Genomic DNA, 13,582 nt, shown 5'->3' with positions numbered 1-13,582 from the left:
AGAACAAGGCTAATGTTCCATTTTGAAGGTATGTGAATTGTTTGCCTTTAAGTACATTTCCACAGTACTATAGACTGTGGCATCTTTTTGCGCACATTTTTGCAAATTATTTTGATAAAACACGTTTTACTGAATATGTGACATACTAGATGCTTTTAACAATACCTGTTATTGTAAATGACAACATGACTATTGATTTCTTTAAAGAATAAATGTTGAAATTAATCGAGTACCATGATTCCTGACCGCCCACACTCCTTTCTGCTAATGTGAGTCCTTAATCTATATAATAGTTTTTTTGTTGTTCCGTGAGACATTCCTCATTGCCTGTGCTTCAGTTTCTTCCCCTATGTCCATGACGAAGGGGGTACCCATCCTTTTGGTTTAGTATTTGACCATATATATAGGGAGAGGGGGAGCGGGGTTGCAGGAGTGTCCCCTGTTCCCCTTGAAAAAAAAAGATTTTGGGAGTTGCAGTGGTGTCCCCTGCATGTTCCATTTAATAATGTCTCTGCAAAAAACTGCCATTTTTCGGCGAATTCTTTGCATGGTGACATTTTTGTGGGGACATTATCACATGGAACCTTGTCTCCCTGGTCTTTTCAGTGGTTACAGAGCCCCTGGCCTGTTTGATAAGACAGAACAAGGAAATATTGGGTATAACAAGTATTGGGCAACAACATAAGATCGTGTTATATGCAGATGATATCCTGCTAGTCCTAGGAGTTGGAACCCACGTTGCCAATTAGTCATAATCCTGAGTTCACACCAGGGATGAGTAGAGGCTAATGGGATAAATGGGAAGGCAATGGAAAAATACAGCTAATGGAAATGTGGAGGGAAGCTCACTTAAATTTTAGGAGTGTGAGTCTAAATTGGAATAAAGGCACAGGAACGCTTTAGGTATGCCCAGATCTGGCACTGGATCACAAATGTGATGGAAAGACAAGCTGGAAATAGGACACACAAAGAACTTGAGATATCAATGTCGGAAGGTATCGACCAAGGTACAATTTTGAAAACATATAAACTTATGGCTAGGGATACCCCTGGAGATTGATTGATTGATTGTTTATTTATATCGCGCCTATACACAATGTGTTTCAAAGCGCTTCAAGGAGGGAGGGAACATAGGAAAATACAGTTACATTCAGCTAAAGTCCTTGAAACAATACAGAATGTGAAAAATGACTATCGTACTAGGCTTGTCGACATTTCTGATAGTGCAAGTGCATAGAACAAGTAAGGCAAGAGGGAAGGGAAAAGAAGGAGAACAAAGCAAGCAGTAACATTACTATGTCTGACGACAATTGATGTAGTGCAGGTGGTATACAAGAGGAGGGGTGGGAGGGGTGAACGGGGGGATAAGAGAGGGGAGAAGGAGGTGAATAAGGTACGCTACTGTGCAAATTTGTCAAAGACAAATTAAAGAGCAGGGGTGGGGGAGGAGGGAGAAAACAAGGAGGGGAGGAGCGGAGATAGACAAGCTGCTATCAAAAGTCCAGGGAACAGATGATAAGAGTAAGTGCTAAGAGGGGGAAGGCTAAGAGGAGGGAGAAGTGGGAAGGAGGATGGTAGAAGAGGAGGGAGTTATGGAGGGGGCATGGGGGCAGCAGACACTCACGGGGGGGAATGGGGGCACACAGACACTCACAGGGTGGCATGGGTGCACACAGACACTCATGGAGGGGCATGGGGGCACAGAGACACTCACGGGGGGCATGGGGGCACACAGACACTCACGGGGGGGCAAGGGGGCACGCAGACACTCATGGGGGGTATGGGGGCACACAGACACTCACGGGGGCATGGGGCACACAGACACTCACGGGGGTATGGGGGCACACAGACACTCCTGGGGGGGCATGGGGTCACACAGACACTCAGAGGGGGCATGGGGGCACACAGACACTCACGGGGGGCATGGGGGCACGCAGACACTCACGGGGGCGACCCGACGTACCGTGGTGGACAGGGGTAGACAGGGCCTTTGTCATGGGCCTTAGACGAGGTGCCGGCTCCCACCTCCCTGCAGCCCTGATTGGGCAATGAAGGCACAGGCATCCAATAGAGGGAGGGCAGGCAGGCCAGGCACAACACATTAGGCAGTCCAAAAAGAGTGCGGCCATTTTAGAAGGGCCGGAGTGCTAGGTATCACAATGCGTGCAACATTTAGTATTCCCCAAATGCAGCAGATAATGTTGAGAAGAACAAACAAAGATTGCAAGGCAAGCAATCCTCAGCTCCCAGAGCGCACTTAGTGAATTTAGGAATAGTAATCAAAAAATGCGCAACACGCACTTGGTGCACACCGAAATTACAGGTCTTACCCTGGAAAAGGCCTACGATCTTCTGAAGAGTGTAGCGTGGGCTCTGGAGAACAGGCAGCAGGGATCCGTCGAGGAGAAAGGAAGGAGAGAGAAGGATTCAGAGGGGCCTTGTTGTGCGCCTTAGACGAGGTGGCTGCTCCCGCCTCCCGGCAGCCCTGATTGGGCTAAGAAGGCACAGGCATCCAATAGGGGGAGGGCAGGCAGGCCAGGCAAAACACATTAGGGAGTCCAAAAAGAGTGCGGACATCTTAGAAGGGCCGGAGTGCTTGGTAGCACAATGCGTGCAACATTCAGTATTCCCCAAATGCAGCAGATAATGTTGAGAAGAACAAACAAAGATTGCAAGGCAAGAAATCCTCAGCTCCCAGAGCGCACTTGAATTTAGGAATAGTAATCAAAAAATGCGCAACACGCACTTGGTGCAGGCCGAAATTACAGGTCTTACCATGCAAAAGGCCTACGATCTTCTGAAGAGTGTAGTGCGGGTGGGGGCTCGGAGAACAAGCAGCAGGGATCCGTCGAGGAGAGAGGACGGAGAGAGAAGGAAGGCTGACTGGAACGGTGGGAACGGGAATTGGAGGTAGACATAGCACAGGAGTATTGGGAGCGTATTTGGGAAAGAGCGCATAGGGCATCTAAATGCAGTACTGCCAAAGAAACAGCATATAAAATATACCACTGATGGTATCTCACACCGCAAAGAAATAGCAAAATCACTTGCAGGTGAAATGGGTAGTCTGGGTCACATGTGGTGGAAGCGACCGAAAAGCCCAAATCTTTTGCAAAGAGATACTGGGACACGTTAAAGACATAACAGGCATTCATATTTCGATGGCTCCATTGGTATTGAGTTTGGGAAATGTGGTGGAAGGACCCTAGGCAATGAGGGGAACTAGAGCAGCATTGCTTATGCACCTGCTAAATGTGGCCAGACTAATGCTGGCGCAGTTCTGGAGATCAAAAGAAGGTCCATTCATGTCGTATTGGTGGGTAAAGATTTGGGGAATCTTGCCAATGGAAAAGATTACTGCTCTCGTTCATGGACGTTTTCAGACATGTGTACAAGTGTGGCTCCCGTTTCAGGAGCATGAAAGGAGAGAGAAAGATAGTGTTGTATGCCAGGGTTAATGACACATTTTTGCAACATGGTGACCAAAGGAGTGGAGGAGAAGGTACTGAATGTTAATGCGAATACGCCTGTTCTACAGAAGGGAAGGGGGTTAGAGGGAAAAGAGGAGTGGAGAGGGCAGACAGTGTGGATAAAGGTTAAGGCGTCCTAAGGACCCGCATGCCGACTTCTTATGTTTGTTCATTAATGTTAAATGGATATACCTTGTCTGCGAAGCATGAAAAACATTTTTGAATGGTCTAAAGTAACAAAAAGTTACTGGATTGCCTAAAGGAAACAAATAAAGCAAGTAAAAAAAAGAAGTGACCATACGAAGAGTGGGTGGGTGTTGTGCTTGGGGTAGAAATATACTCTGCAAGACAGAGCCAAGATGTATGCGATTGCAACAATACTATGTGAACAACAACACTTGAAGTTTCTTATAGTTTAAGAAAGGGTTGCCAAGAGTGAACTAGAAAAGATGGCTACTAATGGCAGACGGTGGCTATGTGGATAGTTGGTTAGACATGTATGAACTGGAGTCTACACTATTGTTTCTGGGTAAAACAATGATTGCAAGTGTGGGTATGTGGTAATCAGAACTGAAAGGAATCTCACATGAGTGAAGAACTTGTTTGCATATGTTGAGTAGTAATGCAGCTGCTGCAGAGATCAGTGTTGGAAGATGAGAAGATGGCGGAATGACAACATGGAAGAAGTAGACATAGAGGTTTGTGTGAATACGTGATGCAAGGGGCGAAAAGGAAGAGACAAAGCCATATCTTTGTAGAAAAGAAGGACTAATAACGAGACACAACAGAACATAGGAGTAGAGTCAGCTCTTCTTCTATCATGTATGCAGGGACTTGAGTGACACCATCTTACCTATAAGGAGTGCTTCTTTTTCACATTTTACAGTAGGACTTTGTTTCTCTAAATTATTTTCTGTGTCTTGATTGCCTAGACCAACTGTGAAACCGTTCAATTCCTAAAAATATAAAGAAGACGTTATTCAGAAAAATAAAAGTATGCGGATTGAAAACATTGCACTCACATTTCTGGTTCAATTCTCCTTGTTGTATTGCAGTAGACTCAGTTGCTTGCACACCCATTCTCCATGTAAACAAATTGGCACCGTAATGCATTGTTAAGTACTGAAACACTGCCTGATTGGCAAGGGGGCCCATCACACTGCACAGTGACATTTGATTTGGATATGCAGCCAGGTTCTTTAATATGGGTAGCCTGCACGCATTGTTTAACGTGTGTGACGTTGCTTGAGTGGATATTGCAATCTTAATCACACCCGTGTTCTAGTTCCTTACATTTCATTGGAGCGCGTGCAGATATCTGTGCCTCTTGCAGCAGGTGTTTGCATGGAATCTTCAGATAGTATTTTGACGTTAAACACTTTTACTCATTAGCCCCTGACACATCTGTACTCACCCGAAATCTGCCTCGTGATGTCGTGTGCCCACTCCTTGCGTTCCTAGTGCCATGACTAACTGATCTACTTCTCTGAAACACAAATAATGAAATGCCCCACCTTCCCATTTTTATTTATTTATCTTAATTGGTTATTTATAACTGTTTATAATTGCGGACCCGGGGATCGAACATGTGCTGCTCTGCATGATCTTGCTTCCAAGGCGAGCGTGATGCCCATGAGCTGTCCTCCCGAGACATTGTGCATCACTCTCAGCCTCAATCATTTACATTTAATAGCAACTTTAAAAAAAATCTCAGGCAGTAACGTTATTTTTACTTCTTGTGCCGATTAAATACTCATTTTCTAAATCCTTATTAAAGGATAGTTCTGGGACTTTTTTTTTATTGTCCCTACGGGTCGGCCATGTGTTTGTAAGCATAAATCGGTAGATCGTAGGAAACTTTCCTATGGACCTTACCCGACTTTTCGCCCATTATCGCACTCGAAATCAGCCTCCATTTTGTGATAATCCTATCATTCCGCCGCATCGACCTGGCTCACCTGCCTTTGCGGCACTAAATCAAATCCCCCGCCCCTGAAACAGACTTTATCAAAACATTCATATTCCCCGCCTCTATCCGTGACGTGACTGAGCTGCGTAGGCAAACGCGCCCAGGCGTCTTCTACGCGACTCCACACAGACCCCGGAAATAAACACAGATCAGCTCACAATACAGCGCACCACAATTCGGAATATGAAACTGTACTTTGAAATCAAACCGCAAGATTGTAAATGTGGTAAAGTACATTTATTTGACATCAAATGTTTAGAGAATATTCAGCGATTTGCATTTTTATTTGCTCATGTTCCAAAAAGTTCGTATTGAGGAACGCGATGGTCCTTTGCTGTACACAGGGTCTTAGAGCATCTCACAATACAGCGCCACAATTCGGAATGTGAAACCGTGGTTTAAAAGCAAACGGCAAGATTGTACATTTGGCAAAGTACGTTTATTGGACATCAAATGTTTAGAGAATATTCAGCGATTTGCATTTTTCTTTGCTCTCGATCCAAATTAGTTCGTCTTGAGGGAAGCGATGTTCGTGTGCAGTACACAGGGTGTTGGTTTACGATAAAAATAAGCTCTTCGGTCGCACTGATAATCGCATGGCTGTTCCAACAACGAGGCACTAGGCCACCACAACGGTAGGTATGTTGCATCTAACCGTTAGTACCGCGTAAGGGCATACTTGTACTTGGCGATCGTCCCATAAAATGGTCAGGGTGGTAACGTTGTTCACGCGGAGAAGCAACTGGCGGCTGTAGAAGCCGTCCGCCGGTGTCCGGTACTCGTGACACAGACAGTAGTGAATGATGTACCTAAAAACATAAAAAATGAAATTAGTCTCACCATCAGATCCTTATTAAAATCATAGCGAGGACAGCGCTACTGGGTGTACACAAGTGTTTAAAGGCGTGGCGAGGCAGGGAGGGGGGGGGAGTGGAGTACAAGGTAAGTAGCATAAAATAATAAATAAATAGGGCCAGCTGGTGGCAAGTGCAAGGTAAGTGCAGAACAAGTGCTGGGAAGGGGGGGCTGTAGGATACTGAGACAGTCCCCCAGTGCAGGGGTTGACAGGGAGGCAGTGCAGGTGGAGAGTGGAAGGGCCCAGGACCGAGGTCGCAGACAGTGGACCAGTTGTAGCAGGGGAGAGGGAAAGAGAAAGCAGAAGCAAAGAGGAAGGTTTTGAGGTGCTTCAGTAAAAGCAGATGTTTCTCCTCAAGATAGTGCGCGGTAGAAAACAATATGCCACATAGAACGAACAAGTACAACTGAACCCGTCTTTAAAGCCACTGTATAGTAATGAAATTGCGGTATAAACTCATCAAAAGTTACTTACATTATATTTGCATTTTCCATTGTGTCTCTGTGTAGGGCAGACCCGAAACACCACTCCTTCTTTGCCGACGTTACTTCTTCTAATGAACGTGGCTCATCGTTTCGTTTCTGAAATTTTATTCATTATCTTTTCTTAGTCTTTCAGGATGGTCCCGGCCTGTCAAGGTCAAATCACAATAGAACCTTATACTGGGTCGTGGGCCGTTCCGCCACCCGAGCAAAACATCAAAGCAGCTGACCTTCACTTTGAGCGAGCACACATTTCTAGTTAGCTCCAGTTAGTGTAAGGGCATCTTGTCTGCGTGCCTTTTTTTTTATTGTCCCTATGGGTCGGCCATGTGTTTGTAATACGGAAACATTCTATAATTTTTGTAAAAATGATTTATATTACTGTTTGGTTTAATTGCAATGGGCCTGCAACATGAGGAGACTCGAGAGAACAGACAATCAAATTACAATCATTTAAACCGTGATGTGTATTTCTCAATGAGCTCTGCTTTAGGTGGACATGGAACAGAGGCAATGTTGGGTGGAAATGCAGTTGTCCCCTGCATAGGTTCGTTCACCACTCCATGTATGTGCCTATCGAGGACATCTACGATAAGTCTCTCAATAAACTCATATTGCATATCCTCAAACACTGGTTTGATCACCCATTGTTTACTTCTTTTAGTGAAGGCCTTATTGTAGCGAAGCGTCCCTAAAGTTCCGGTCGTCCTACTTTGTTGACGGCCAACATTATGGTTATGTGCCAAGACCGCTAGAAGAGTCCGATTTATCATGCCTTCCATGCCAAAATGCAATCTTTTGGGCCTGTACTTTAGGCACATATTGTGGAACACCTCCAAATCTCCTGTGTGGCAGAATTCCGTGAGTCCCCTCAAATCTCTTGTTATAGTTTTATCAAATACAATCTTTTCAATGGCCTTGTGAGTGGGTGATGAAGGAATCAACCACTTCTTCTTCCGTGCCTCCTCTGTGGACAAATGGCCATGTTCACATTTGTGGAAATGCTCATTTGTCGACCATCGATGTACGTTGCTACAGTGCAACATTACTGACCGCCATTTTTCCAGTAGAATTTCCAACGACCCTTCACATGTTTTTGAGCTCCACCAAAGATGGTTGCTGATTGACTTGGACCACTGTGAAATACCTTGCATATCTTTTTTTTTTCCTGCAGCCGACAATTTTTTATTGATTGTTTTTGCAAGATGCCATACGTCAAATTGGTGATTTATATTTTTGTACTCTTCTCTCATTGTCTTGGCAATTGAAACGTGTCTGTCCGTGGCTATCAGGTCGATCACCATTCCCCGTGATTGTAGTTCTTGCAATGATGCTACAAAGCCAACTTTCTCCATGGCCACTGAGGATGTACTTTGTGACACCTGCACGACCACCGAACTCACAATTTTCTTACTTTCCATGTCCTGAAAGTGGTAGGTGCAGTACTTGGCTGAAAATCCTGGGCTGTCGCACTGTCCATCACCGGCTAGCCTGAAGCGTTTGCCCGCGAATGTACTTTCCATTGACATTTTTTCCATTCTCCAAGCTTCGCTGATGGCTGGAAATAGATAATCGGTTTGGTATTTGTAGAACTGACTTTTCGCAATGAAATGGATTCCCACAAACTGAAAGAAATACTGTAACTTTTTAAAACTTGAACCACTAAAAAGTGCGGCCGCTGCACAAAGTAGATTGCCTGCTGGCAGTTGCCCCAGCATGGGTTGTGCAGACCATGCGAACGGATGATATTGTGTACAGGTGGCATGTATTTTAAGGTTAGTGCCTCGAATTGCACGAGTCACATTAATCAATGGCTCCCCACATACTTCCCCACCAACCCAATGCCCACATTTCATCATCATAATAATATCCATCAAACAGCTATCGAATACAATGAATTTGGCCTCTTTCCTTATACTGTCACTCTGCATCCCAGCTGGTTCGGCCTGTAACGTTGAGGACATGTCACTCGCATGAAAGGTACAATCTCTGATATCGTCTTCCGCTATGCTGAGTGATATTGATGGTGTTTCATTGTCGTCCACTTCATTCTCTTCCATTGCAACATCTGTTCCTTGTCCGGAGATGGGAGAAAAAAACAATGTCTTCAACTTTCGCGCGCTCTTATTTTTTGCGGGTGTGGATTCTGTGAATTGATCTCCGACTGCATCCAAACTACCAGGAGGACATTCACTATCAATGGCTGGTGGTGGTATAGCTCCGTTGTCAATCACTTCATATTCTTCCCATTGGCACGATGCATCTCCAGTCTCAAGTCCCTGCCAAAAGGTTTGACAAGCAACATCTCTCGTTCGCTTCACTGTCTGTGTAGATCTAGTTCTTACACCCACTCGCAACTAGAGGACAGATTAGAAAAGGGATGTTCAGTTTAAACACAACTTACAGTATTGAACTATTGACAGTGAAAGACAACATAATATAGTGAACAGGACACTAACCTTCTTTTGCTTTCTTTTCTTTGAAACTTTCTTGCCTAGAAATTCAACATCTGGACGCTGTTGCTCCGACTCGTGTGTGCATGTCTCCACTTCCTCTCGCGCTGCAACGACTATATTTTCATGATAAGCACATCCATCACTCACTGAGGCTCCATCGACTCCCTGAAACATAGAACTTTCATTAGTATGTATAATAATATTGAAAACACAAAATGTACTTGGGGACCAATACCCATACATACATCTCAATAGCAAAACACGAATGAACGCATTGTGTAGAACATTCAAACGACAATAGTTCACGCATTGTTGATCTAGTTAGATTGAACTGTCAAGATCCATACCTCGGGCTCCGCATAGACTTCCATTGATGATATTATTGAAGATGACGCTTCAGCAACTCCCTGAAACACAGTAATTGCATTAGTATGGTTTTCTATTTTGTTTAAAAGAACATAAACTTTCTGCAGGCGTCAACGGCTCATCTAAATAGACCTGCACAAATGATCAGTTGTCTAAAATAAATAATGGATATCTAAATATGATTCGATTTGCTCCATCGTTGGAAGTGTCACCACCCAGAGATCTGCATCAACTACTAGGGGTGATGTTCTTGTTGAAGAAGCTCCGTCAGCTCCCTGAAACATAGTACTTGCGTTAATAAAGAAGGAAGTATAGCGGATGTAATCACGTCATTTGATCTCGCATGATTGATCTGTCAGTATCCATACCTCGAAATGAATAAGAACATCAAGGGACGCTGTAACTGCGGTGCACACTTCTGCAAGCTGTTGCGCCGACCCGTAACTGCATGCTCCCCCTTCTTCTTGGACTAATGCTCCATCGACTCCCTGAAACATAGGACTTTCATTAGTAATGAACACAATATTGAAAAAAGAAGACACATAGGAGGGCGACGACAGAAGGACATACCAATGGCTAAAAACGAAAGAAACATTGTGTGTAACAATCACGCTACAAGAATGCAAGATCTGATGATCTCCATCGATGGAACTGTCCGGAAACGTACCTCGAGCATCTGAGTGACATCAACGGTTGTCGTCAATGCGTTGGACTCCTCAGCATCTCCCTGAAAGACAGTACTTGCATTATTTTGGATAACAATAATTATAACTGAAAACAAAGACTAGAGGACGAGTACTGTGGTGTACCATTAGGTAAAATGATTACACGATCAATTAAAACTATTGATTTACATGCCTAAAACAAGTCAGTGTCAGAATAGCTAAGTAAGATTACCCGATAGGCGCTTGAAGTGGCTGATGACTGCAATAACGACACGGATGGAGAATCTTCCGCCTTCATATTGAGTGGATACATAAATGGGGAAATTATTGTTAGCTAATGCTACACACTACCGCAAGGCCGAGAGACAAATACGTAAACTTGACTCACCAGTGGAGGGATGTGGACGAATAGAGTGGGAATAGCGGTTGAGAGCAATTTTCGCCTCGCTCGCGGTGTTTTCTTCTTTATTAGCAATGATGTGGAGTACATGTCTGGGCTAAAGTGCCTGCTGCAGATGCGGTATCGATCACCCCTCTTGTCCGCAAAGACTTCAAGGACTCTACTTTCTAGCTCAGAGGCTGGATATCCGCAATATCGGACCCATTCTCTTATCTGATCTATTGTCTTAGGGAAAACATGCATTATAGTATCTTCAGATTTGTTATGGGTCTTCGAAGGGCAACCGCCAATGGAACAGGCAGGCATTATGGAAAGTTCTGAAAAGTAAAGATCAACAATTCTCTATGAATACCAATGTGTTAAAACATTAAATGACACATAAAAGGTTCAATGCAAGGTCCGTTTTGGTTCTTGGAACTATACACGTTATTCACATGCGGATAAGTATTTCAATAACTTTCAAAAAATAGAAAAAGTAATTTGACTAAACTCAGAACATGTGACTAGTTCCTTGCATGTACTGTCGTGAACGAAAAGAAAACATGGATGCAATTTGATGACTACTAGCAAATAGATATAAATTAAAAAATTGGACGCAAAATGATTATGGTACATGGACTTACCTTGACGAACAAACAGTTAGATGCAGGGATCAGAGTAGTTTCTTGTCGTAGAACAGGGAGCAGTTCACAGGTTGCAAACTGACGAGTTTGCTCAAAGTGGTCACGGAAGTTCACAGAGACGAAGAGCAGATAACCAGCACCTTCACGGGTTGACTAGCAAAGCGCAAAGAAGTTCTCATTAGAAATATGAAGTGGGTTATAAAGAATTCGAAACAGGGGTGTGTTTGTGAATGAATGACGTGTATATGTCGTGGCATTATGCGGATTGCAGGGGGGCGTCCAGCGTGAGGGGGGATGCTTGGCAGGAGACACGGGGTCTGGAGGTAGACATGGGAACAACAACCCATGCTCTATAGACCACTTTGAAGTGTACATGGTCTTTGGCACCTCTTGGCCTTTATCGCTCCCTGACAGCTCCACTTGCCAGCAGCGCAAGTACCCTGGTGCGAACTGCCTTTGATAGGGCGGGGGGTGGATCGGGGCGATGGTCGTGCAGACAAGACACAGGAAGACTCGTGAATGGAGACACACTTATGTGGATTGCAGGGGGGCGTCCAGCGTGAGGGGGGATGCTTGGCAGGAGACACGGGGTCTGGAGGTAGACATGGGAACAACAACCCATGCTCTATAGACCACTTTGAAGTGTACATGGTCTTTGGCACCTCTTGGCCTTTATCGCTCCCTGACAGCTCCACTTGCCAGCAGCGCAAGTACCCTGGTGCGAACTGCCTTTGATAGGGCGGGGGGTGGATCGGGGCGGTGGTCGTGCAGACAAGACCCGTTTGCCGCAGGGCCTCACCAAGGAGAGGCCATCTAACTGAATGTAAGAGGATGGCTGCAGGATCTACTACATGGAAGGCAGGGGGGTGAGTTTATAAATACCTCACCCTCCCAGGAGAATATATGGGGGTCATCTCTGTACCCGGTGCCCAAAAAGAGGATTTATTATGTTCAACCATATTTATTATTTACCTATAACCATGTTTTGTATCAATAAAATCCAACAGCTTTTTATTGCCAACGCTTGATGCCAACCCACAAAATAATATATGTATGACTGCTGCATATATGGGTTCAACGGTTATGTGGATTGAAGGTGTGCGGCCAGCGTGAGGGAGGATGCTGGCCGGAGACATGTGGTGTGACAAGACAAGGCACTGGAAGGCTATTCAACGGAGACACACTAGATTCATTTAAAAAATCAAAACAACCATTGTTAAAATATATGTTGGGCTTTATTTTAGATTTTAATTAAACATAAATAATAAACATTACACATTGTAAAGTTGAGGTTGCAGCACATCGAGGGAAAATCCGCGGTATTGTCCACTGTCACTGGGGAAATGTTGTCTAATGGCAAGTACCGCACAGGCAGGTATTACTCTCCGAACGCGGTGTCCGAGCCTCCCGTGAAGCCACCAAGTGAAGCAACGATAGGCCACCAGCCTGTACCACCTGTGAAAAAAAAAGATGCAAACTGTATTAAACTGACCAAACTTTCTTATCAATGTCGATTCAGGTAACACATGTCATTTATCTTAGAAAAAAATTATATCTAGAAAATGCACTATATGGAACCAATTTACATGCGTTCGAATGATATGTAAATGTAATTTTATATGTGGGAGACGACCATGAAATAGTGGTGGCATCACTGACATCACAAACAGAGTATACTTACTCGTTACTCGGATTACGCGGACGAACAGTGCCACGAAGTTCGTGCATAAGCACCATCATCATCCTCAACACTGTCCGTGAGAGGCAGGCTTCCCTGAACTCTGGCAGCTCGGTGATGCATTGCGGACTTTGCTCGCCTTCCTGCAGACTTTGCTCGCTTTCCGAAATGTAGGCCAAGCACCCGGAATTTTCACGGCAGCAGCAGTTCTCCTCCTCAGTTGGCATTAGCTCGCACCGATTGCACGTGCACCAGGTGGAGACGCCGTCCATGCGACATGGTCCAGGCTCTTCATCCGTTGACTGGTCCTCCCAACTGCCGTCCGAATCCCCATCGTTTTCGCGTGCTTGCCTTTCCAGTAGTTCCTCCTCGGTGTACTCGGGCTCGTACATATACGGCATTATTGTGGCCATTGTGCGGTAAAGATAGTAAAATAATTTACAGAGATGGTACAGGTGTTCACACGGGCTACAAGCGGCGAAGGTAGCTGACCAGAGCACTGAAACGAGTCACAGAATACTCAAAGTAACACAGAGAGAGGAATGGAATCGAAAATCTGCTGCTGTATGTTGTGAAACGGTCTGTTTATACTTATTGGGGAAAGAGGCGTCCTGCCA

At 44.8% G+C, this 13,582-nt stretch overlaps 1 protein-coding gene across 11 annotated transcripts in view; it reads right to left on the bottom strand.

Annotated features, from left to right (window-relative positions):
• ENOX1 (ecto-NOX disulfide-thiol exchanger 1) overlaps positions 1-13,582 on the bottom strand; it is a 1,853,609-nt gene that overhangs the window by 62,869 nt on the left and 1,777,158 nt on the right. For all 11 annotated transcript variants that reach the window (XM_069639318.1, XM_069639317.1, XM_069639316.1 and 8 more), the window contains one exon: positions 4,324-4,426. In XM_069639318.1, the coding sequence (XP_069495419.1) occupies positions 4,324-4,426 (103 nt within the window). The remainder of the gene's footprint in view (positions 1-4,323; positions 4,427-13,582) is intronic.

The sequence above is a fragment of the Ambystoma mexicanum genome, chromosome 7q (assembly GCF_040938575.1).
Source record: "Ambystoma mexicanum isolate Mex_15411 chromosome 7q, UKY_AmexF1_1, whole genome shotgun sequence".
NCBI classification, from domain to species: domain Eukaryota; kingdom Metazoa; phylum Chordata; class Amphibia; order Caudata; family Ambystomatidae; genus Ambystoma; species Ambystoma mexicanum.
Note: the sequence above shows the minus strand (reverse complement) of the source record. Positions and strands in the feature narration are given on the sequence as shown.